This window comes from Megascapheus bottae, chromosome 9 (genome assembly GCF_031878675.1).
Source record: "Megascapheus bottae isolate mThoBot1 chromosome 9, mThoBot2.hap1, whole genome shotgun sequence".
NCBI classification, from domain to species: domain Eukaryota; kingdom Metazoa; phylum Chordata; class Mammalia; order Rodentia; family Geomyidae; genus Megascapheus; species Megascapheus bottae.
The window spans coordinates 42,638,546-42,661,218 of NC_143517.1; the positions used below are offsets into that span (position 1 = coordinate 42,638,546).

The following is a 22,673-nucleotide window of genomic DNA, read 5'->3' on the forward strand; positions in this document are numbered from 1 at the left end:
TGTGTGTGTGTGTGTGTGTGTGTGTGTGTGTGTGTGTGTATGTGCTGATACTGAGACTTGAACTTACTTGGGTTTCTTGCTCATGCCTGGCATATTACCACTTCAGATGTACTTCTGGACCAGCAATTTGCTGTTTAATTGGAGGTAAAGTCTCCTAGACTTTTCTATAGGATTTGCTTCTCTACCACTACCCCCATTTTCAAGATTGTCTTTGAATTAAGACCTACAGGTCTCAGACACCTGAGTCTCTAGGATTATAGGCCACTAGCACTGGACTTCTATCAGTCTTCTTAGGAGAATAGATACATTGAGATTGGAACAGTAGGAGTGACCTAGCTTAAGCACACACTTATATGGTAAGATAAGGAGTTTTGTCTTATTCTAAATATAGTTGACAATTTAAGGAGGTCGGGTTGAATAGTATAATATGGAAGTGATGGTGGAGAGTGTTCAGATTGAGGCAAGAGAGAGAACATATTTCTGCTCAAATAAATTTATGTTTGTACAAAAGTCAAGTTTGATTTGTGATCCCATATATATATATATGTATATATATTTACTTTTCAGATGTGTTAAGACCCTGTGATATTGTCTTATTGCTATCTTCTAAAACACTTATCAGACTTCTTTCTTTGCTTTTGGGATAGTACTGACACATCAAAACAATCTAAAAACTATAGCCTATGGAACAAGATATGCTGTAAAATTCACTTGAAAGTAAGAAGCAACCAAGAGAGCACATGGCAACTCCACATTCAGCAGTCCATTGATAGGCACAGGTTGCAGTGCAAAAATTCTGTATGGTAGCTCATTGTTTCCTCACTCTAAGAAACCCAAGTCAGAGGGTTCCTTGAATTCCTCAAGATACTTTCCAAAGGGGAAATGTTACAAAACTTTTGTAATTTAATCTTACCTTTCTATAATCCAAGGACCTAGGACTTTTGGGTTTTTATGTGCCTTTGGCAAGTGATTTTAGTGACATGACAAGCTAACTCTATTTATGCAAAAGGCTACAAAACCGTATGCTGGGAATAAAAGGCTACCTGGGCGCAAGGCTCTCTGCTGCTCATTAGCAATCATAGCATTTCAATCAAGTCATTCATACTAACTGAGCAGATATTTCCATTTTTCCGATAAGGAAACATCAATGACCCTTTCTCTCAAAGCTATGTCAGGTTTAAACAGAACTAAGTGCTTAGGGAAAACAGAACATGAAGAGCTCTACCACTTGAGCCACAACATCATTTGTGGCTTTTTTCTATGTATGTGGTTCAGAAGAATTGAATCCAGGTCTTTGTGCATGCTAGGCAAGCCCTCTACCACTAGGCCAAACTCCCGGCCACCACCAGGTATTTTAGCAAAGAAATTTTAATGTAGAATTAATTTTTAATTGTTTTAGTAGGGCAGGAAAGTAAAATGTGATTATGAATTTATTAAAAGCTTAGCAATTACAGGAAATTATTACTCCAAGGGCTAGAGAATGAAAAAAAAAAAAGGAAAATAGAGCACACAAGCGCTGAAATTACTAGAGTACTATTACCCTATAATGCTACTATGCTTATAATGCTGCTGCTGCTGCTGCTGGCCTCATCTCAGAGGATGCTGGAGCCTGGAGCTACTCATTGCTACCCTTGCTATTATTCCACTGTATTTTGTAGTAGCTAGCCTTTGCACAGTAGTATTTTTTTTTTTTTTTTAGTACTTATGTATGCTCCTGTGTCACAGCCCGTGAGCATTCTTCTCTGGAGTTTCCTGGAATGCTGTTGTTATCCTTGTAGGATCCAGTAACAGAAGAAAGAAAATAATATATCTTCTACTGTCATCTTGATGTTCAGTGCTTCTCAATGACAGGATCTAATTAGAAACCATGCATCAAGGAGGTATCAGAGATGTAGTCTTCATGTAGGCTTTTAACTTCCTGAAACACAGAGGGGAAATTATGAGAGGGCAGAAATAGAGCTGAAAACCAGAATAGGATCAGAACAGAGAGAATTCTAAAATATAATTCTTTAGTAATGTTAGGAAATGTAAACTTTTTTTTATGTGTACAAGTTTCTTAAGTAATGTTGACCAGAAATTTTTTCCCCCAATTAAAAGGAATGTTTAGGCGTGGGTGGTGCATGACTAATCTCAGCTACTCAGAAGCCAGAAGCAGGAGGATTGTGAGTTTAAGGTTATCTTGGGAAAAGGTATCAAGACCCTATCTTAAAAAACAAAAGCAAAGAACAAAAGGCAAAAAAGATTTGTATAATGCCATTGGCTATTTCTCATAAAAGTCAAATAAGTCCTGCCTGAAAATGGCAGAAAAAGGCTGAGGAGGACAAAAGAGGCAATATCTCCATGGACAACCATACTGTTATTGTATTTAGTAACTGAAGACTAGTTTCTTGAAGAAATTTTGAGATATCAGAGAGAAATTACTACTGGCAAGCAAAATTTACAACATATCTATTAGTTTTGAGGCTTGTTGTGAGTAAGCATGGCTCAAAGCCATGGCTGAAAATTCTTGTGCACTTAATATATCATAGGCGCTCTGATCTCTTTTAATAATACCTTTGAGGAAGTTGTCATTATTATCCTCATTTTACAGATGAGAAAAATTGAGAGGTGCACTTCTGATGATGGTGGATTAGGCAATTTGGACTTACTTCCACTGAGAACAACTAGAAAGCTGGATCAAATATAACAATCATCTGTTTGAAAGTATCAGAGAGCTAACACTTCAGTGAAGACTATGGGGACAAGATCCTGGAGAAGAAGGAAATCTAAAAGGTGAGCTGAGCATTTGAGGCTTCTTTCCCTCAGGGGAACCTGATCTTTGCAGTAAAGGTATCCAAGACTCTGACAAGTTAAGAAGAGCTTTTGATACATTTGTAGAGGTGGGGCTGTTGGAGTAACAGTTTGAGTTCATAGTCTAATAAACATGAAGAGTCTGCTAATTCCTCCAGGTTTTGAGTTAGAACCTGAAGGGTTACACATGTGGAGTAAAGATGGTCAGAAATAAAATGGTGGGCGGGGAATGTGGCTTAGTCCTAGAATGCTTGCCTAGCATGCATGAAGTTTGATTCCTCAGTACCACATAAAGAGAAAAAGCCAGAATGGTACTGTGGTTCAAGTTGTAGAGCCCTAGCCTTGAGTAAAAGAAGCTCAGGGACAATGCCTAGGCACTGAATTCAAGCTCCAGGACTGGAAACAAATCCCTTTAACAGAAATAAAATTGTTTTCTTTTAGTAGAATAAAATTGACTTTGAATTGCCTTAACCCCAGATTTAGACATCTAAGAATGTTGATGAAATTAGCCACACATTTGAACAGAATAAAATAGTATCATCCTAGACCTCAAAGAGTTTCTCTACTATTTATGTATGACATTTTATGAAACACAAAGTAATAAAAATAAAATCAAGAAAAACAGCATATCACTGAGAAATGAGATGATGGAGCTCTCATGAACTGACTTTAAAAGCACAAGCATGTTTATTTGTTTGGTTGTTATTATTATTATTATTATTATTATTATTATTTTGCCTGTCCTGGGCTTGGGCTCAGGGTTTGAGCACTGTCCCTGGATTTTCTCAAGGCTAGGGCTCTACCACTTGAGCCACAGCACCACTTCTGGTTTTTTGCTACTTATGTGGTACCGAGGAATCAAACCTGGGTCTTCCTGCATGCTAGGCAAGCACTCTACCACTAGGCCAAACTCCCAGGCCTTGGTTATTATTTTTAACTGTATTGTTTTGTCTTTTTTTTTTTTTTGGCACTGGGGGCATTGAACCCAGGAAGTTGCACTTGCTAGGCAAGTGCTTTGCCTCTGAGCTACATCCCAATCCTATAAGTATGTGTAAGACTGAGAATTTATTCAGAGAACCATACAGAATTTAAGTATGTTGAACTATAAGAGGCAATATGAAATTAACAACTAAACTTATTTAACAATATTTTAGATAAATAAAACGAGAAATAGGGAACTGAAAGGTAAGTTAGGGGATATAGAGTTAACAAGGGAAATGTACTATGTTAATAAAAGACATAGGTATACAGTTGGAGTTTTTCTAGAAAGGACAAGAGAAAGAGTGGGAGACACAATGTTTGAAGAGGTAAGTGACAGATTTTCCCACCAAATTGTTAAAGACACAGATTACGAAGTACTAAAAACCCAGGAAAAGTAAATACAAAAAACACACAAAACCATAACTAAGCATGTCATAATAACTGTTAAAAAAACAAAACAACAGAAATCTCCATAGGGGGAAATAGCAATTTTCAAAGTAGGTTCGATAAGAATTATATCTGACTCAGCAGAAACAGTGGAGGCCATAAGACAATGGAATATATTCAGAATCCTGAAGAAAAAACATTGTTTTTCTTAGTATTTTTTTTCTGAAAAAATGATGGGGATCTTGATATTACTCAGGCTGTTCCTGAACTCCTGGCCTCAAGTTTCAAAGATTATCTCATTTTATAGTTTTAATAATTCCTTAATGTAGAGAAAATAATACTGTTCCCATGTTCAGATTAGGGAACTGAGACTAGAATAATTAGGTCCAAAATCATACTAGGAAAGCCAGAACTTGAGCTATTGAATTTGTATCATGAAATTTTTTATATTAGCTAAAGCCAGCACAGTGCTATGTCTATGCCATTTTATCATTAGAATTCAAATATTTTGTTAGTCATCACACATATGTCTTTTGAGATACTGACAAGCTACTACTAAGGAATTGAGTCTATCCTCAGTATTTCTATTTTCTTCATATACCAAATAAATACTTATACAGAAAAGAAGTTACAAAGATTAGGTTTCCCTAGTTAACAAATTCTTTGACATTTTTAGCAGGGCTTCTTACTCTTTTACTCATTTCAGCATTATAGTATTTTAGCTTTAGTTGATTAGCTTGGAGACATGAAGGTTATTCTGTGGGCATAAGCAGTCTGGTTGTTACCAACTACTAATTAAAGGAAGATCATTTTTGAATACTATGCATTTGGAATTTAGATTTCAACTAATAAAGACTTCGGAGCATTGATACCAGAAATAGAAATCTTTTTTAGAAAGGGAAAGTTTTCTTAGTGAAATGATGAGGATTAAAGGAAATAATAAATGAGGTAGTGTCTGATGCAATGCTCACCTAAGAAATGTTAGATTTCTTTTCCTCTCCATTTTTTTTTTTTTCGGTCATGGGCCTGAGTGCTGTCCCTGAGCTTTTTAGTTCAAGGTTACTGCCCTAGGCCTGGCCTGGGCATTGTCCCTGAGCTCTTCAGCTCAAGCCTTCTCCCCTACTCCTGGAGCCACAGCACCACTTCCAATTTTCTAGTTGTTAGTTGGAGATAAGAGTCTCATGGACTTTAGTGCCTGGGCTGGCTTTGAACTTTGATCCTCAGATCTCAGCTTCCTGTGTAACTAGGATTACAGGTGAGAGCCACCACACCTGGCTTTCCTTTCCATTTTATCTTTAATATTTTTCAGCACTACTTTATACAACCTCTTATCATGTTGCCTGGCTAGGATAGTGCAGTCTTATCAGAACAATGTACTAGTCTGTTGTCAAGCCTCTTTAAGGATCTTCTTAACTTCTGGCCTCAATGTACCACTCACTTTGAGTATGCTGTTGAGTCCGAAGATTTTTATAGTTTTATTTGTCTTTCTTGGCATTCTCACTCAGAAGAAATGTTCATGTTATGTTCATTCTGATTTTCTTACATTCTTTAGCATTTTTAGGCAAAACCAAAAGAATAAAAATTGCTGTATGTTGATGCTGGATATTGCTATATTAAAAATGTGCTTTATATATCACTTAGCAAATATTTATCACCTACTATGTTCCACATGCTATTCTAAAAACTTGGGACATTGCAGTAAGTGGAACTTAAATAAGTCAGTTAATCATTTTTACTGTATAGGATTTTACACTCCATAGTATTCTTTTTCTTTTTCTTTTCTTTTTTTTTTTTTTTGCCAGTCCTGGGCTTGGGCTCAGGGCTTGAGCACTGTCCCTGGATTTTCTCAAGGCTAGGGCTCTACCACTTGAGCCACAGCACCACTTCTGGCTTTTTGCTACATATGTGGTACCGAGGAATTGAACCCGGGTCTTCGTGCATGCTAGGCAAGCACTCTACCACTAGGCCAAACTCCCGGTCCTCTTTTTCTTATTTTGATTGTCCTGGGTTTGAAATTATAGCTTCATGCTTATTATATTGCTGAAGGCACATTGTCAGCCAAAATTAGTCAATGCTAATTTTTTAAGGGATGATTGTAACAATCTTCAAATTTAAATGTGGTTTCGTTTCAAAACTTCTAGTTGTAGTTGAGGCCTTAATAAGCCTTAGTTTTTAAAATTTTGTTTTAATATATAGAGGGATTAAAGTTATATTCGCCAGATAGAAGGTGTATTACTTCTCACACATTGATACCCCTTCTTATGTTTTTGTTCCCATTTCTCTGCCCCCACCCCGTCCCCTCATCTTTTTTGCCCCCTCCTATTTCAAATACACACACACACACACACACACACACACACACACACACACACATAATATACCAGGTAACAATGTCAGATACTGTAACAATATGAGATTAACCAAAGGGCAACACAAGAGAAGAGGAAAAAAAACATAATACATTAAGAACAAAAGCCATTTATAATTAAGCTCTTGTTTCCATGTCCTGGAGATCTATTAATTTGGCCTCATCCTATATGGCCTTGTGTATCAAAGGTTTGAGCTATTGTAATTCTCTGCTGGGAGAGTCCTAGGTTTGTACTAATTATTAAAATGAGGGAAACCATTGAGCCTATGTTCATTTGGGTCTGACTTACTTCACTAAATATGATTTTTTTCTAAGTCTTTCCATTTCCTTACAAATGGGGTGATATAGTTCTTTCTGATGGCATCATAGAATTCCATTGTGTATAAATACCACATCTGGTTGATCCAGTTATCTACTGAGGGGCTTGTGGGTTGGTTCCATATCTTTGCTACGGTAAATAGTAATGTCTTAGTTTTACAAATGTACATCAATCAAAGATTTTACAATAAAAGTTTTACAAATTTTTCAAATTTTATAAATGTACATCAATCAAAGTAAGAAAATAGTTTCTGGTATTTATAGAAAGAATACTGAATGTCTATTTTTAGTTCTCCTCTAACTGAATAAATTCTTAGTATATGTACAATTAAAAATTCAGTTGGGATTTTCTCCAAGGTACCTTCAGGTCTAATAATTTCTATAATTATAAAAATTTAAACAAGATCTATAAACTACCTTCTCCATAGACTCTGTTCTTTTTCCATGACATTGTCAGTTCATGGAGGAATCAGAATTCCTAAATCTGAATTAGAACTGCAGTACCTAGTGTAATACTAAGCTCAAAGAAGATATTCAATAAAATACTGATTGTCCTACATCATTTTATTTGATTATCAGCTACATCTGTGAAAGGTGTGAGATTATCCTTTTATTTATCAGATAATAAGTTATCCTGTCACTGTTGTAAAATGTGAGTAGAAGACATAAAAGACTGAGTCAGGTGAAAGACAATTGGCTGCTCATGGCACTAGTGATATTCAGTATTGTCATCCTGTCTAATTCCACAGTGTGACATGAAGAGTGTCAGGTAGTGTCTACACAGGCAGGGTGTTGAATCATAGAGAAGGATGTCTGAACTCCAATTGATTATTTTTTGTGCTGGTCCTGGGGCTTGCTTGAACTCAGAGTCTGGGTGCTGTCCATGAACTTTTTTTGCTCAAGGCTAGCACCCTACCTCTTAAGCCACATCTCTACTCCTGGCTTTTTGGTGGTTAGAGATAAGAGTCTCATGCCCAGGTTGGCTTTGAACTGTAGTCCTCATATCTAGCCTCCTGAGTAGGTAGGATTGCAGGCATGAGCCACCAGTGCCCAAATAACATGTATTGAGCATGCCTTTGCTTTTGAAGGAAACATTATTTTTCAAAACTGTCAACAAACCTCTCTTGGTTTGAAGACAGAGCTTATTTCCGTTTCTTTACAACAAACAAGATAGTCAAGAACAATGAGACGTCCAGGCCTCTGTTCACAGGACATACAGAAATAAAAGATGTGTATGAATTGCTCCATATATATGTATTATTATTATTATTATTATTTTTGGCCAGTCCTGGGCTTGGGCTTAGGACCTCAGCACTGTCCTTGGGTTTTTCTCAAGACTAGAGCTCTACCATTTGAGCCACAGCACCACTTCCGGCTTTTTTCTATGTGGTATTGAGGAATCGAACCTGGGTCTTTGTGCATGCTAGGCGAGCACTCTACCACTAGGCCAGGCCAGACTTCCAGCCCTGATACACACACACACACACACACACACACACACACACACACACACACACACACACACATATATATAATTTATATTATTTTATTTTTTTTTGCCAGTCCTGGAGTTTGAACTCAGGACCTGGGTACTGTCCTTGAGCTTTCTCAAGGCTAGAGCTTTACCACTTGAGCCACATACACAGCTTTTTTCTGTGTATGTGGTACCCAGAAATCAAACCCAGGGCTTTGTGCATGCTAGGCAAGCACTCTACCACTGGGCCCTGCAAACATAAATTTTTATTTAGAATTATTGCAATATTAACAGATTAAGCTAGGCACCAGTGGCTCCTGCCTGTAATCCTAGCTACTCAGGAGGCTGAGGTCTGGGGCTTGAGGTTTAAAGACAGCCTGGGCAGAAAAGTCCATGAGACTTTTATCTCCAATAAACTACTCAGGAAAAGCTGGAAGTGGCACTGTGGCTCAAGTGGTAGAGCAGTAGCCTTGAGAGAGAGAAGCTAGGGACAGTGTCTAAGCCTTGAGTGCAAGCCCCAGGAGCAGAGAAAAGAAAGAAAGTTTATATGTTATTTTACTTATCAACTAAGAGCTGATAAACATGAGTCCTTCATGTATCTACTATCTTCAGAAAGGAAAGATACTTTGAAAGAGGCATTTAAGTACATTCTTTGAATCCTGTTGATTACATACATCAAATACTTAGTACACTTACAAGTGAAGGGAGAGCAAGCAGTTACATTGCATTTCAACATCTGTGGACTCAGATTGTTCCAAAAGACAAAATTAAGATGTGATTTTAAATTTCAAAGTAAGTTTATTTCAAGAATTTCTTGAAATTCTTGAGTTACTTTGTCAAGTACCTCAGTGAAAAATACCCCCCAAATTCCAAATACTGTATTTATATTATTCTAAAGTTGTATTAATAAACATTAATGTTCTCTTAATGTCAAAAGGATTTGTTAACAACTTTTGATGGGTATGAATCCATACAACAAACAAAACTCCCAATCTAGATAGAGGTCAATGAAAGCAAATCAAGAACTGAAATTTCTGTCTGTAGCTTTAAACTGCTAAGTGTTTTTTGGAATTTGTTAGAAAAAGTTAGGTTTGTTTTAAATTTTAGCTTGGTGACTCAGTTGCAGCTGCTCAGAATAATTGGTCATGAGCTTTTTATACTATCTGGCTTAATCTAACAGAATGCAGCTTCCTGCCATTTTCTCCATGCGGTGTTCAAGAATCTGACACATACATATTTTAAGAGATTATGTTAATTGTTCATATTTAAGAATAACTATCTGGTTATAGTTTCCTTAACTTTATTTTAGATACTTTCTATAAGTATGGATTAAAAATAACAAGAGTTCTAAACAACAATGAATTTTAAAAGTTAGACAATAGTCTGTGAGTTTAAACAGTTGCTTGAACTTTTATGGAGATTCCCCTGTAGTAGAGAGAACTCAAACTTAAGTTCATAATATTGACAAAACCTATTGTTGTCCTACACAAATAACACTAGTAATTCAAAATATTTTCTTTAGAACCATTTCTAAATGCTCCAATATTATAATTACTAATTGGTTTACTTGAAAATTCCCCATCTATTTGTATTTTCTTACTATTTTATTTCCCCTCCCATCTCTTTTTTTCTCTCTCTCTCTTTCCCCCTCCTCTTGGTGGTGTTATGCATGGGAAGCAAGACATTGAGAATACTAAGCAAGTGCTTTACTAGTGAGCTACATCCACCAACCTTTTATGTTTGTCTTACTTGTTATCAGTGTTATGTTTTGAGAATGCAGAGGTGGACATTCGATAATAAATTCCACAATGCAGTGTCAGGAGCATATGGTGTAGTAGAGTGCTTGGCAATAGGTGGTATATCCCTCAAGTGTTCATTGACTAAATAAAAAAGTCGTGTATGTTCAACAAAAAATTAAAAACCCTTAATATGACATCCAAAGTTTATGATAGTGTTTTCCTTTCAAACTGTATCTGCATTGTATCTTTTCTTCTATTGTAACCCATGCTAACTTGCTAGTGGTTTCTTAAAAATCTTAATGGGATGTTAACAGAAATGAAATACTAATTTGTCATCTGAGATTAAAGAACAAAGTTGCTTTCTTGTATGTATATATGTGTGTGTATATACTTTGACAACAAATGGGAAGACAATACACTCAGACCTTGTATATGTCATATATGGAGGTTTATATTTCTGTACATATGTTTGTAGATTTATGTTTACTTATTTTTGCTTTCTGATGTTTCCCTCCCTGCCCGCCCACTGCCACTGCCACTGCTGCCTGCCTATCCACCCACCCTTCCTTCTTTCTTTCCTTCTTGTATTTGTTTTCAGTGCTGGGTATTTAACACAGAGCCTTGTGCATGTTAGGCAAGTGCTTTACTGAACCACATCCCCAGCCTTAGTTAATATGTTTTTTTTGAAAAAGACAAAAACAAATTTCTAAAAGCCAACTTAAACTAACCTAAGATATAAAAAAAGTATTGACTTATATAACTTATCAAAAATTTTGAAAGAACGTTTAAAAGAAAAACATAAATATAATTTAACCCCATTTTACTTATATGTATTATATATACTTATTTAATTTTCATTTTATATTAAAATATACATTACTTTAAATAGCATGATAATCAAAAAGTAATATACCCACTATCTGTAACCCCTCTATATATTACTCTTACATTAAAATACAATACAAAACATATAACTACAATACAATACAAAACAAAATAAAATACAAAACATTTTGAGTGTGATGTCACTCAGAATGGTTTGTTTTTATGTTTATTAGTTTACAATCTGTCTCTTACTTGCTCTGCAACTTGCATTTGTAACATCACCAACAAAAACAATAACAGTAATGTTATTAATAAAATATTTCAGTGCTTTTTCATATTATAATTAAGTAGTCATACAAAGGGATAACTTATTCCATCCTTTTTATTGCAGTTACAATATTGAGCTTTAATGTTTTAGGATATACAATAATTATAATAGTGTTGTGAGGAAGCTTTTTTTTCATATGTTTATTATTGTAATTAATAGAAGGGTTACATGATATTTACCAGATAGATGGTGCATTAATTCCCATACATTGATACCCTTTCACATGTTTTGGTTCCCATTTCCCTCCCCCTCCACCCCTCATCTTGTTTTCCCCCCTTCCCTATCCAATTTCAAATAAGCAAATACAAATATATCCGATATATCAGGTAACAAAGTGAGATACTATAACAATATGAGATAACCAAGGGACAGCAAAAGACATGAGAGATAACATAGTACCTTAAGAACAACAATCATTCATTATATGGCTTATGTTTCTATATCCTAGAGATCCTTTCATTTAGTGTCAAACTATAGGGTCTTTTGTATCAAGGTTTTGCTCTATTGCAAATCTCTGCTAGGAGAGCCCAAGGTTTCTACTGATTGTGACAAATGAAGGAAACCATTGAGCCTAAGTTCCTTTGAGTCTGGCTTTCTTCACTTAATATGATATTTTTCTAAGTCTTGAGGAAGCTATTTTTATTTATTTTTTTAAAGAATTTATTAATGTTGATTTTTACATCATATTTTAAATTACAAGTTTAACAAACAAGTGTTCAAGGAGGGAATCTCTATTTACAATCATTGGGACTTAGTATTTAGAACTTAATCAAAATTAGGCTAAGGGTTTGTATGTCATAGAAACATTAATTTAAGAAATAAAACATTATGTCTATAGAGTCGTAGGTTTTTATGTCTATATAGTTATGTTTATATTTCCATTACCATGTCCATAGCTTTGGGTATGCAGTTATTGAGTCCTTGTTGAGGAAGCTATTTTTAATGGATACATTTTAAATGAGGAAACTAGGATAAAACCTAAGTAACTTGCTCAATCATTTAGCTACTTAGTGATAGAGCCAACAATTACAGTTCAGGTAGACTGTGTATGCTTTCCACTATGCCATATAGTATGTCTGGTTAGTATCAGTCCAGAGAAGATCTCTTATTTCTGCTTTAGTCATCTTATTCTTAAGTCACTGTAGAAGGAAAATAATGTTGCCAAGTTTACTCAGAGGTAGGTTAGCTGCTTAGCTCCACTGCTGATCTAATTCTAACAACATGGCATTGAGGGGAATGTTTTCTTAAAGAAAATATCCTTGGGCCTTAAAACCTGCCATATATGACCATTACTAAACAAATAACTTTGTTGACTGTGCTGCTTAGCAACAGAGTAGCTTATCAAACACTGAAAGCTCAGATGCACCTGTCAGAGGTTTAACAATATCATCAGTCCTGATTATAGACTAATTAAATGGGTTTTGTTTCTTTCAGGACAGATTAATAACTAGTAATACATTGAATGGTTAAATTATGCAGATTGTAAACTAATAAACTTATAAAAACAAATCATTTCAAGTGATATCACAATGTTTTTTTCATTATATTTTATTGTCGGGGTAATGTATAGAGGGATTATAGTTACATTTGTCAGGTACTAGGTACCTTACTTCTCAAACATAATCAAAGTGTTTTAAAGTAATGTATATTTTATTTTAAGATTAAAATTAAGTAAATGTATATAATACATATGAGTAAAATATGTAACTAAGTTATATTTATATGTTTTTCTTTAAAAATTCTTTCAAAATTTTTGATAAGTTTGATATATTTGTAACAAAATATTAGGAGAAATTAACTACTCTTACATCTAATTAACTAGCCGACAAGTAAAGTAAAAAACAAAAACAAAACAGACTCAACTGGTAGAGCTCTAGCCTTGAGAAAACACAAGGACAGTGTTTAGGCCCAAGTTCAGGCCCCAGCACTGACTGGCAAAAACAGAAAAAAAAAATCACCACAAGCTAAGGTTATTTAGTGAGTTCCCACCAACTGTGATGTCCACCAGCTCCTTGAGGAAATGGAAAAGGGAAGACAGAACTCGTCTTGAGCCAGCACAGTGGTTCATGCCTTTAATCCTAGCTACTCAGGAGGCTGAGCTCTGAGGATCAAGAATCAAAGCCAGCCCAGGCACTAAAGGACCTAAGACTCTTTATCTCCAAATAAACTCTAGAAAAGGAAATGGGGCTTGTCTCAAGAGTAGGGCAGTGCCTTAAAGAGCTCAGGGACAACGACCTGACGTAGTTCAAGCCCCATGACCCATCAAAAACAAAAACAAAAACAAAAAGAAAAAAGAAAATGAGAATTTGAATTACCATGGAAGAATAAACTACACCTGAGGTCTGTTCAACTTTTGGTGATTTACTGTGCTTTTATCCCTTATGTAGACAAGTACCAGAAATGCTAGATGTTTCAATATGTTAAAGAAATACTATAGCTCTTATACTGAATATATGCATTAAAAGGGTATTACAAAAGAAAAAAAACAAAATAGTAGGAGAAATGCTCTAGACCTAAAACCTCTGCAGTATCGCTTTATCATTTTTAAACTGTTGGGTATAAGAAATGAGTTTTACTTGATTTTTTTTTGCATTTTTTATTGTAATTAGTAAAAGGGTTACATGATATTTGCCAGATAGAAGGTGCATTAATTCATGTACATTGATATCCTTTCACATGTCTTGGTACCCATTTCCCTCCCCCCCCACCCCCCACCCGTTTTACTTGATTTTTAAAGCCTGTTTTGGTGAGCTCAGTAGTAATATTAATGATGTGGTTTTTAAAATTAGTTATACAAAGAGGTTACAATTCCATGTAGGTTATGAGTATAATACATCTTGATCACTGCCATGTTTTCCATTGTGCTCCTCTAATTTTTGATATTATTTATTGTTATATGTCAATATTTCTGAGACTTAAAGAACTTCTTGTGAATGACCACTGAGTACTAGTACAAAATTTTGCATAGGCAAAAACATGCATTGAATGCAGAAGATGAACTGAAAGATTTTAACATAATAAGGTACAGATAGTTCATTAAAGGAGTTTTGGTTTTCACTTGCAACCTTACAAACCTACCATCTGCTATTTTTTTTTATACTATCAAGTAATGTATACAGTGCACTGAACAGGCTGTCAAGTTACTGTTTCTAATTAAAGCAACCATGTCTTTATTTATACCATCTCAAATGTAACATCATAGATAGATTGAATGCAGAAGCAGACATCTGAATCCAGTTGCCTTTGAAAAGGCAGATTTGAAAAACAGTGAAACAGTAAAACAGTATTTCTCATAGGTGGAAAGTTGACAAAAAGTTTAGAGTAGAAGTGATGACTGGGAAGGAAGACCATTATGTATGAGGTGTGAATGGAAGAAAAACGATGGTTATGAGCAGTGCATTCAGTGTGTGTGTGTATAAATATCCCAGTTAATCCTCTTAATACTTATAACTGGTAAGTATTAATAAAATAGATTACAAAACAAAAAGGAGAAAGGACTGAGATATTTGTTGGAAGTTTTCTCAACTTGATATTCATGGTTCCAGAATGGTAAAACTTCTGATTTTTTTACTTGAAAGCTCAATTTTTAAAATATTTTTATTATAAAGATGATGAATGGGGGTTACAGTTACATAATTAAGGTAATAAGTACATTTCTTTTTTTTTTGGCCAGTCCTGGGCTTGAGCTCAGGTCCTGAGCACTGTCCTTGGACTTTCTCAAGGCTAGAGCTCTACCACTTGAGCCTCAGCACCACTTCCGGCTTTTTTTCTATATATGTGGTACCAAGGAATCGAACCCGGGTCTTCATGCATGCTAGGCAAGCACTTTAACCACTAGGCCAAACTCCTGGCGTACATTTCTTTTTAAACACTGCTTTCCCTCATTTTCTCCCACTTACCCTTCCCTATTCCTTTTACCCTCAAGAGTTAATTTCTAACATAGTGTCTACTGAGTATCATTGTTGCATTAGTTCATCCTTTGTCCTGCGGTTTCTGTGATTCTCTTTCCCTTCCACCGATCAGATAAGCTTATATACAAGACAAAGGGTACAGAAAATTAAAACAGGAAAAAAAAGAAATAAAAGAAATAACTGCATATAGAACATAATAAGGACCTCTTTTTTCCAATTCTTGAAGTTCATTTTGATATCAGAAAGCTCAAATTTTATCACTGTTAAGTAACATATAGATTTTTTCCCGTTTGTGCTTTTTTTTTTAATTGATTAAAAAACTAAGAGTTGCTGGATGTGGTGGCTCCTACCTGTAATCCTAGCTACTCAGAAGGCTGAGATCTGAGGATCACAGTTCAAAGTCAGCCCTGGCAGTAAAGTCCATGACACTCTTATCTCCAATTAACCACCAGAAAACTCGAAGTGGCCCTGTGGCTCTAGGGGAAGGGCGGTAGCCTTGAGCTGAAGAGCTCCAAGACAGCACCCAGGACCACCACCACAAACAAAAACAACAAAAAACAAATACTTGAAAGAATTCATAGTTTAGCAACATTGTTTCTTGTATTTATCCTGTCTCATCTTACCTGAGAGTAGATATTCTATCTTGTTTATTCTTTCTGTTGTGTTCATCACTCAGTTCATGTGTTTTGTTTAAGCTCTATTATTAAGCAGTTCAATGAATTTTTTAAAAAATTATCGGGATAATGTATAGAGAGGTTACAGTTACATTCGTCAGGTAGTATGTGAATTACTTCTCACACATTGATACCCCTTCTCAGGTTTTTGTCCCTATTTCCCTCCCCCTACTCTCTCTCTCAATCATCTTGCTTTCCCCCTTCCCTTTCCTGTTTCAAATAAACAAATTAACGTTTATACAATATACCAGGTAACAAACAGTAACAGTATGAGATTAACCATAAGGGCAAAAAGAGAGAAGAGAAATAACATAGTACATTGACTCAGGACCTGGGTGCTGTGTTTTTTTGTTGTTGTTCAAGGCTAGTGCTCTATCACTTTAGTCACAACACCACTTCTCTTTTTGGTGTTTAGTTGAAGAGAAGAATCCCATGGACTTTCCTGCCTTGGTTGGCGTTGAACTATAACCTTTGGATTTCAGCCTCCTGAGTATATTGGATTATAGATGTGAGCCACCAACTCCCGAGTGTAATGATCTTGAACACTGTCACTTCTTTATTGTCCTCTGTTTTCCCCTTTCTCTTCCCTATATTCTCCTCCATTTTCCTCTTTCCTATTTCAAGTTACATAATGTACTTTGCATATAATGACTTATCCTTCTTCTGTTCATGTTCCTCTGCCATTGCCCATCTCCTGAATATAATGTTTCTTTTTCATAGTGAATACTGAATTTCACAAAAATGAAAACCAATGCCGCTCTTCTATTTGAGTATATTTAAAAATATTCTACTGATGGTATATGTAAATCAATATAAAATAAATATATATTGATATATAAATAAAATTAAATATAAATCAATATATATGCATAAGTCAGTATATATCAACACATTGATTTATAGATCAACATATAGATATATAAATATATGATGCTATATTAATATATGATATATTAAATACATATTGATTTATTACATATAGTAGTTTAGAAATAAATGTTTCAAAACTTAGTTTTGATATATAATACTTATAATAAGTTAAATAACAATAGCTCTAATTCATTAAACCAATGTTCATTGGGATACTCTTTTTTTTTTTTGTGCCAAGACTAGAGCTTGAACTTAGGGAGTAAGCTTGTCCTTTAGCTTTTCTGTTAAGGTTGATGCTCTACCACTTGAGCCATATCTGTACTTCTGGCGGCTGATTGGAGATAAGAGTCTCAGGGGCTTTGTGATCCTCAGAACTCAGTCATCATCATTGTCTCCTCCTCCTCCTCCTCCTCCTCCTCCTCCTCCTCCTCCTCCTCCTCCTCCTCCTCCTCCTCCTCCTCCTCCTCCTTCTATTTAATTTTTTTTGTCAAGGTGATGTGCAGAGGGGTTAGAATTACATATGTGAGGTAGTGAGTACATTTCTTCCTTGAACACTGTTACTCCTCTCTCGTTTTTCTTCCATTTTCCCTACCCCCAACCCCCCCCTCCAAGTTGTAAAGTTTATTCCTAGCATATTGTCTTGAGAGTATTGCTATTGCATTGGTTTGCTGTTTATCCTTTGTCTTACCATTTTGTTGTTCACCTTCCCTTCCCTAATTCAGATGAATGTATATATAACACCCAGGGCACCAAAATCAACTACAGTGACTACAAGGGATAAGCCATAGGAAAGGAAAGGAAAACAAAATACTTTCATATGATACATTAAAAGCAACAACCACAGAGAAAAAAAGATCCAAAGAAAGTCCGTGTTTTCCCTCATTTGTAATAATTAGTACATATCTAGGATAGTCCTAGCAGAGGATCACAATAGCTCAATAGCTATGTAAGTATGATTATATAAGTGATGCTAAGTGAAATGAACTCCAAGATGTGGAAACAAAAACTCCGTCTTCTGAGTAGGTAGGATTACAGGTGTAAGCCACAGTGAACTCAATAATTTTTTTTTAAAGCAAAGGTATTTTGAGGGAAGAAACTTTAAAAATTTTTAAGATAGTGGAATAGCAAAGGATTTTAGATATATCATTGTTGTTTTTTATGGATTCTGTATTTGTGAAGTTACTTATTTGCTAAAAGTTATTTAAAAACCTCTAAGTCAATCCCAGGTGAAGCTGAACTAAGTAATACTCTGACCTATTGCTTCAGTAGTTGTACAGTTAATATATTTATTTTGTGTTTTATGTAGTGACATATTCCTTTGCCATTTTTCTACTTGAATTAGTTCCCAAATGTAATTCTGAGTGCTGTGTAATACTCCTAAGACAAGGAGTATGTCAGCAGAGAAGCTATAGATCAGATATGCTTTATTCTTATATTAGTTATAGTACCATTGCTTATTTGTTCAACTTTAATGAATGAACAATAGATATTAAGTAAAGCATGTTTAAACAGGGACACACATAAAAGAAGTTTGTGAATTGATGGATGGGTTGATGGAAATATTGTGAATATAGGTTGCAAGAGTGCCAACTCATTTCCTCTAGGAGTAATGGTTCAGTAAGTGTTAATTCACTGTTTGCAGTGGCTTTATACAACCTAGAAATAGTCTGTGTATAATTAGAATCATCTATACTTATGTTCTCAGATGAAAGGGAATATAGGTTGTGATTGGATAATGTGTCATAGATAACAGATTCCTGAGCTAGAGGCAAGTTTAATAAATAATATTAGACTTTGGAGTCTTGGTATGTGAGTCTTGGTAGGCAGAAAGAAGAAGGGTTAAGGATGACAGGAGTAGATTTATGTTCATTGAAGATAGAGATAGACTATAACTGGGGGTATCATTTAGAATTGTACTTAGGTATGGTGAACTTCAAAATTAGAAATTCAATAGGAAATGCAGTTTTTTTGTATGAGGTCACTGGGTCATTTCTGAGGAAAAGGTGGAGCATTTCAATGGAAGAAACAATGGTCCTGCTTACGTTGGTTCCTTAACCCAGTACTTCAAACATTATATATTTGGGGAAGAAATAGTTTCTCCTCTTCTACTCTATCCCACCATAAATATATCTCCCATCCTTTCCATTATTCATTTTTTTTAGCCCCTTCTCATGTTGGGATGATGTATAGAGGGGCTACAGTTACATTTATCAGGTAGTAGGTGCATTACTTCTCACATTGATATCCCTTCTCATTTTTGTCCCCATCTATCTTTTCTCACCCATTATTGTGTGAGAAATAATAGTGAGTTTTTTGTTTTGGTTGTTTTTGGTAAGCCATTATCACATTGATACTTCCTTCTTTCCTCCCTCCTTTTTGCCTTCCCTCCCTCAGAGTCTTTTCCTTCTACCTCATACATGCTTCTAAGAAGTCTTTAAGCCATTAGCCCATTTACTTGAGTTTTGTTTCTTTGAGGTTTTATTTTTTGAGAGTTCAGTTTGGGCATTTATCCAATAGAGCACAAGGATACATTGAAGCTACCACCATAACCACGTTTATTGCAGTATTATTTATCATCACCAAGATATGGAATCAGCTCAGAGGCCCCTCAATGGACAAATGGATAAAAAAATGTGGTGTATGCAATGGAATTCTAGGCTGTTGTCAGAAAAAACGACATGGCCCCATTTGTTAGGAAATGGAAAGACTTAGAAAAAATCATATTAAGTGAAGTAAGCCAGACTCAAAGGAACTTAGGCTCAATGGTTTCCCTCATTTGTCATAATCAGTAGAAACCTTGGGCTCTACTAGCAGAGATTTGCAATAGAGCAAAACCTTGATACATAAGGCCATATAATGTGAAGCTAATTGAAAGGACCTCTAGGATATTGAAACAAAAGCCATATAATGAATGATTATTGTCCTTAATGTACTATGTTATCTCTCATCTCTTTTGCTGTCCCTTGGTTATCTCATATTGTTACAGTATCTCACTTTGTTATCTGATATATTGGGTATATTTGTATTTAGTTATTTGAAATTGGATAGGGAAGGAGGGAAAACCAAGAAGGGGTGGGTGGGGGGGGAGGGAAATGGGGACCAAGACATGTGAAAGGGTATTAATGTATGTGAATTAATGCACCTTCTATCTGGCAAATATCATGTAACCCTTTTATTAATTACAATAAAAAATATTAAAAAATGTGGTGTATGTACACAGTGAACTTCTACTCATCTATCAGAATAACACTGACCAATTTGTAAGGAAGTGGAAAGATTCGGAGAGGATTATGTTAAATGAAGTAAGCCAGACCCAGAGAAGCTTGCATGGTTTCCTTTATTAGTGGGAACTAGTATGAGCCTATAAATCTAGAAGTGAGCACCCTGAGTGACTCAAGTGGTTATAAATGAACTCAAGTGTAATAGAAGCTATGGAGAATCCAAATAGTATAATTTGCTAGAAAGACTAAATCAAAACCTAACAAAATGAATACCAGGAAATGGGTACTTGCTGGGGTGTGGGGGCAGGGTCAAAAGGAGAGGGACAGAAAATGAGCAGGGGAATAGGAGTCGAATGCAGGCAAGAATGCATTGTACATGCCATAAAACAGAAAAATAAGGGAATGGGTAGGTACAAGGTAGGGGGTGGGTGAAGGGAAGACACAGATCAAGGTGCATTGTATATATAAATTGCTTTGTTAAATGCAATTTAACAAAAAATTCAATATATAACCTAAAAATTAAGAAATGTTAGGGAAGGGGTGGGCTGGAAGGGTGGATGAGAACGTTAAAAGGGGTGACATTGATTAAGAGGCACTATATTCATAAACTGCTCTATTGATTGGCAACTTCTTTGTACAACTAATTAAAGAGAATAAAAATATATTAAAAAACTTTTATATGTTGTGTCAATAAGTCAGTCAACTAGGGTCCCTTTCTAAATTTCAAACTTGTTTAGTCATTATTAGTACCATATAAGTTTTGTGACATAATTATCCAAATTGGTACATGTGTAAATGTTGATAACTGGATTATTGAAATTATTTATCCATAAATACTACTTTGTGGGTTTCTTTAGGATTTTATCGATTAAGATGACAAAAAATACCCAAATACTACAGCAAATACTATATGCTTAATGAAATTGCTTAATGAATTGGATTTGATATCCTTTGGTGAATTACCAATCGCTAATTAGTTCTGCTTATAAATTTAAATGTTTGATTTTTATAAATTTAAATTTGGGTTCAATTTAAACTTTAAAATACATGTTACATAAGTACTATTGCATTTTTCCAAAAGACTAATAAGAAAATGAAAAAGATTAAAAGTTCCACCCAAAACCCTGCTTAAGAATTTTGCTAGAGGAATGCAGTAGCTCACAAGCTATGCACATATGGCCATATAGGAAAAGCCTAAGCCAAATGAACCTCTAAGGTAGGGAAACAAGAGATTTATCCTTGTAGTAGTTGTTTTTAATGTACTATGTGAAGCTATTTCTTTATTCTTTATTTTTATTTTTTCTCTTTTTTTCTTTCTCTTAAGGTCTATCCACTGTTGTTGCTGTTACCTGACTTTGGTACCTGGTACCTGTGTATACATTCATTTGTTTATTTGAATCAGGGAAGGGAAGGGGATGATGAGACAAAGGACAAAGGATGGACCAGTGTAACTGTGATATATACAGGACTATGTTAGAAATGTACTCTACAACTTGGGAGGGGTGGGGGAGGAAAAGTGGGAGACAAACATTGGGAGGGGTAACAGTGTTCAAGAAGTAATGCACTCACTACCTTAAGAATGTAAAGGTATGGGGCCGGGAGTTTGGCCTAGTGGTAAAGTGCTTGCCTAGCATGCACGAAGACCCAGGTTCGATTCCTTGGTACCCCACATACATAGCAAAAAGCCAGAAGTGGTGCTGAGGCTCAAGTGGTAGAGTGCTAGCCTTGAGAAAGTCCAAGGACAGTGCTCAGGCTCTGAGCTCAAGCCCAGGACTGCAAAAAAAAAAAAAAAAAAAAAAAAAGGAATGTAAATGTAACCTCTCTATACATCATTCTGTTAATAAAATAATTTAAAAAAGAATTTTGCTAAATGGCATAATGGAAATTATTTTGTAATTATATATTTACTTCATTGGACTCTTGAAAATATTTTTTTGTTTAAAAAGAAGATGAAAGACAAAAATATAGCTTCTATGGAATGTGAACTCAGGACCTGAGCACTGTTGTTGGGCTTTCTCAAGGCTAGAGCTGTACCACTTGAGCCACAGCACCACTACTGGCTTTTTCTACGTATGTTGTATTGAGAAATTGAACCAAGATCTTTGCATATGCTAAGCAAGCACTCTACCACTAGGTTAAACTCCCGTTTCGGAACCTGCCCCCTTTAGTTGGTTGTAGGGCTTTAACTCTGGACCTATGCCCTGTCCCTAAGCTCACAGCTAGCACTTTACCATATTGAGCCACAGCACCACTTCTGGTTTTCTGGTGGTTAATTGGAGATAAGAATCTCACAGACTTATGTGCCAGGGCTGGCTGTGAACCATAATCATTGTATCTCAGCCTCCTTGAGTATCTACGATTACAGATATGAGCCACTGGCTTCTAGCTACTCTACATTCTTTTTTTTTTTTTTTTTTTTGGTCAGTCCTGGGCTTGAGCTCAGGGCCTGAGCACTGTCCTTGGACTTTCTCAAGGCTAGAGCTCTACCACTTGAGCTTCAGCACCACTCCTGGCTTTTTTTTTTTTCCCTATGTATGTGGTGCCGAGGAATCGAACCCGGGTCTTCGTGCATGCTAGGCAAGCACTCTACCACTAGGCCAAACTCCCGGCCCCATACTCTACATTCTTAACTAAAAGAACAGTTATTTATGTAGTATGTATATACAGAGATAGGAAACCATTTAATTATCAAGGAATCAAAACATCTAGGGAACCTTTTTTTGTTGTTGAGTTTTTTTTTGTATTAATGTTTGAACTCAGGGCTTTGCAGGACACTCTTGTACTTTG

At 35.5% G+C, this 22,673-nt stretch overlaps 1 protein-coding gene across 38 annotated transcripts in view; it reads left to right on the plus strand.

The window, feature by feature from the left end:
* The window catches only part of Rims2 (regulating synaptic membrane exocytosis 2), a 385,455-nt gene that overhangs the window by 25,786 nt on the left and 336,996 nt on the right, over positions 1-22,673 (plus strand). Inside the window, exon 2 of one of the 38 annotated variants that reach the window (XM_090339199.1) lies at positions 2,591-2,772. The exons of the other annotated variants lie outside the window; for them this stretch is intronic. Within the exon in view, the coding sequence (XP_090195325.1) occupies positions 2,735-2,772 (38 nt within the window). The 5' untranslated portion in view covers positions 2,591-2,734. The remainder of the gene's footprint in view (positions 1-2,590; positions 2,773-22,673) is intronic. 38 annotated transcript variants of the gene reach the window in all.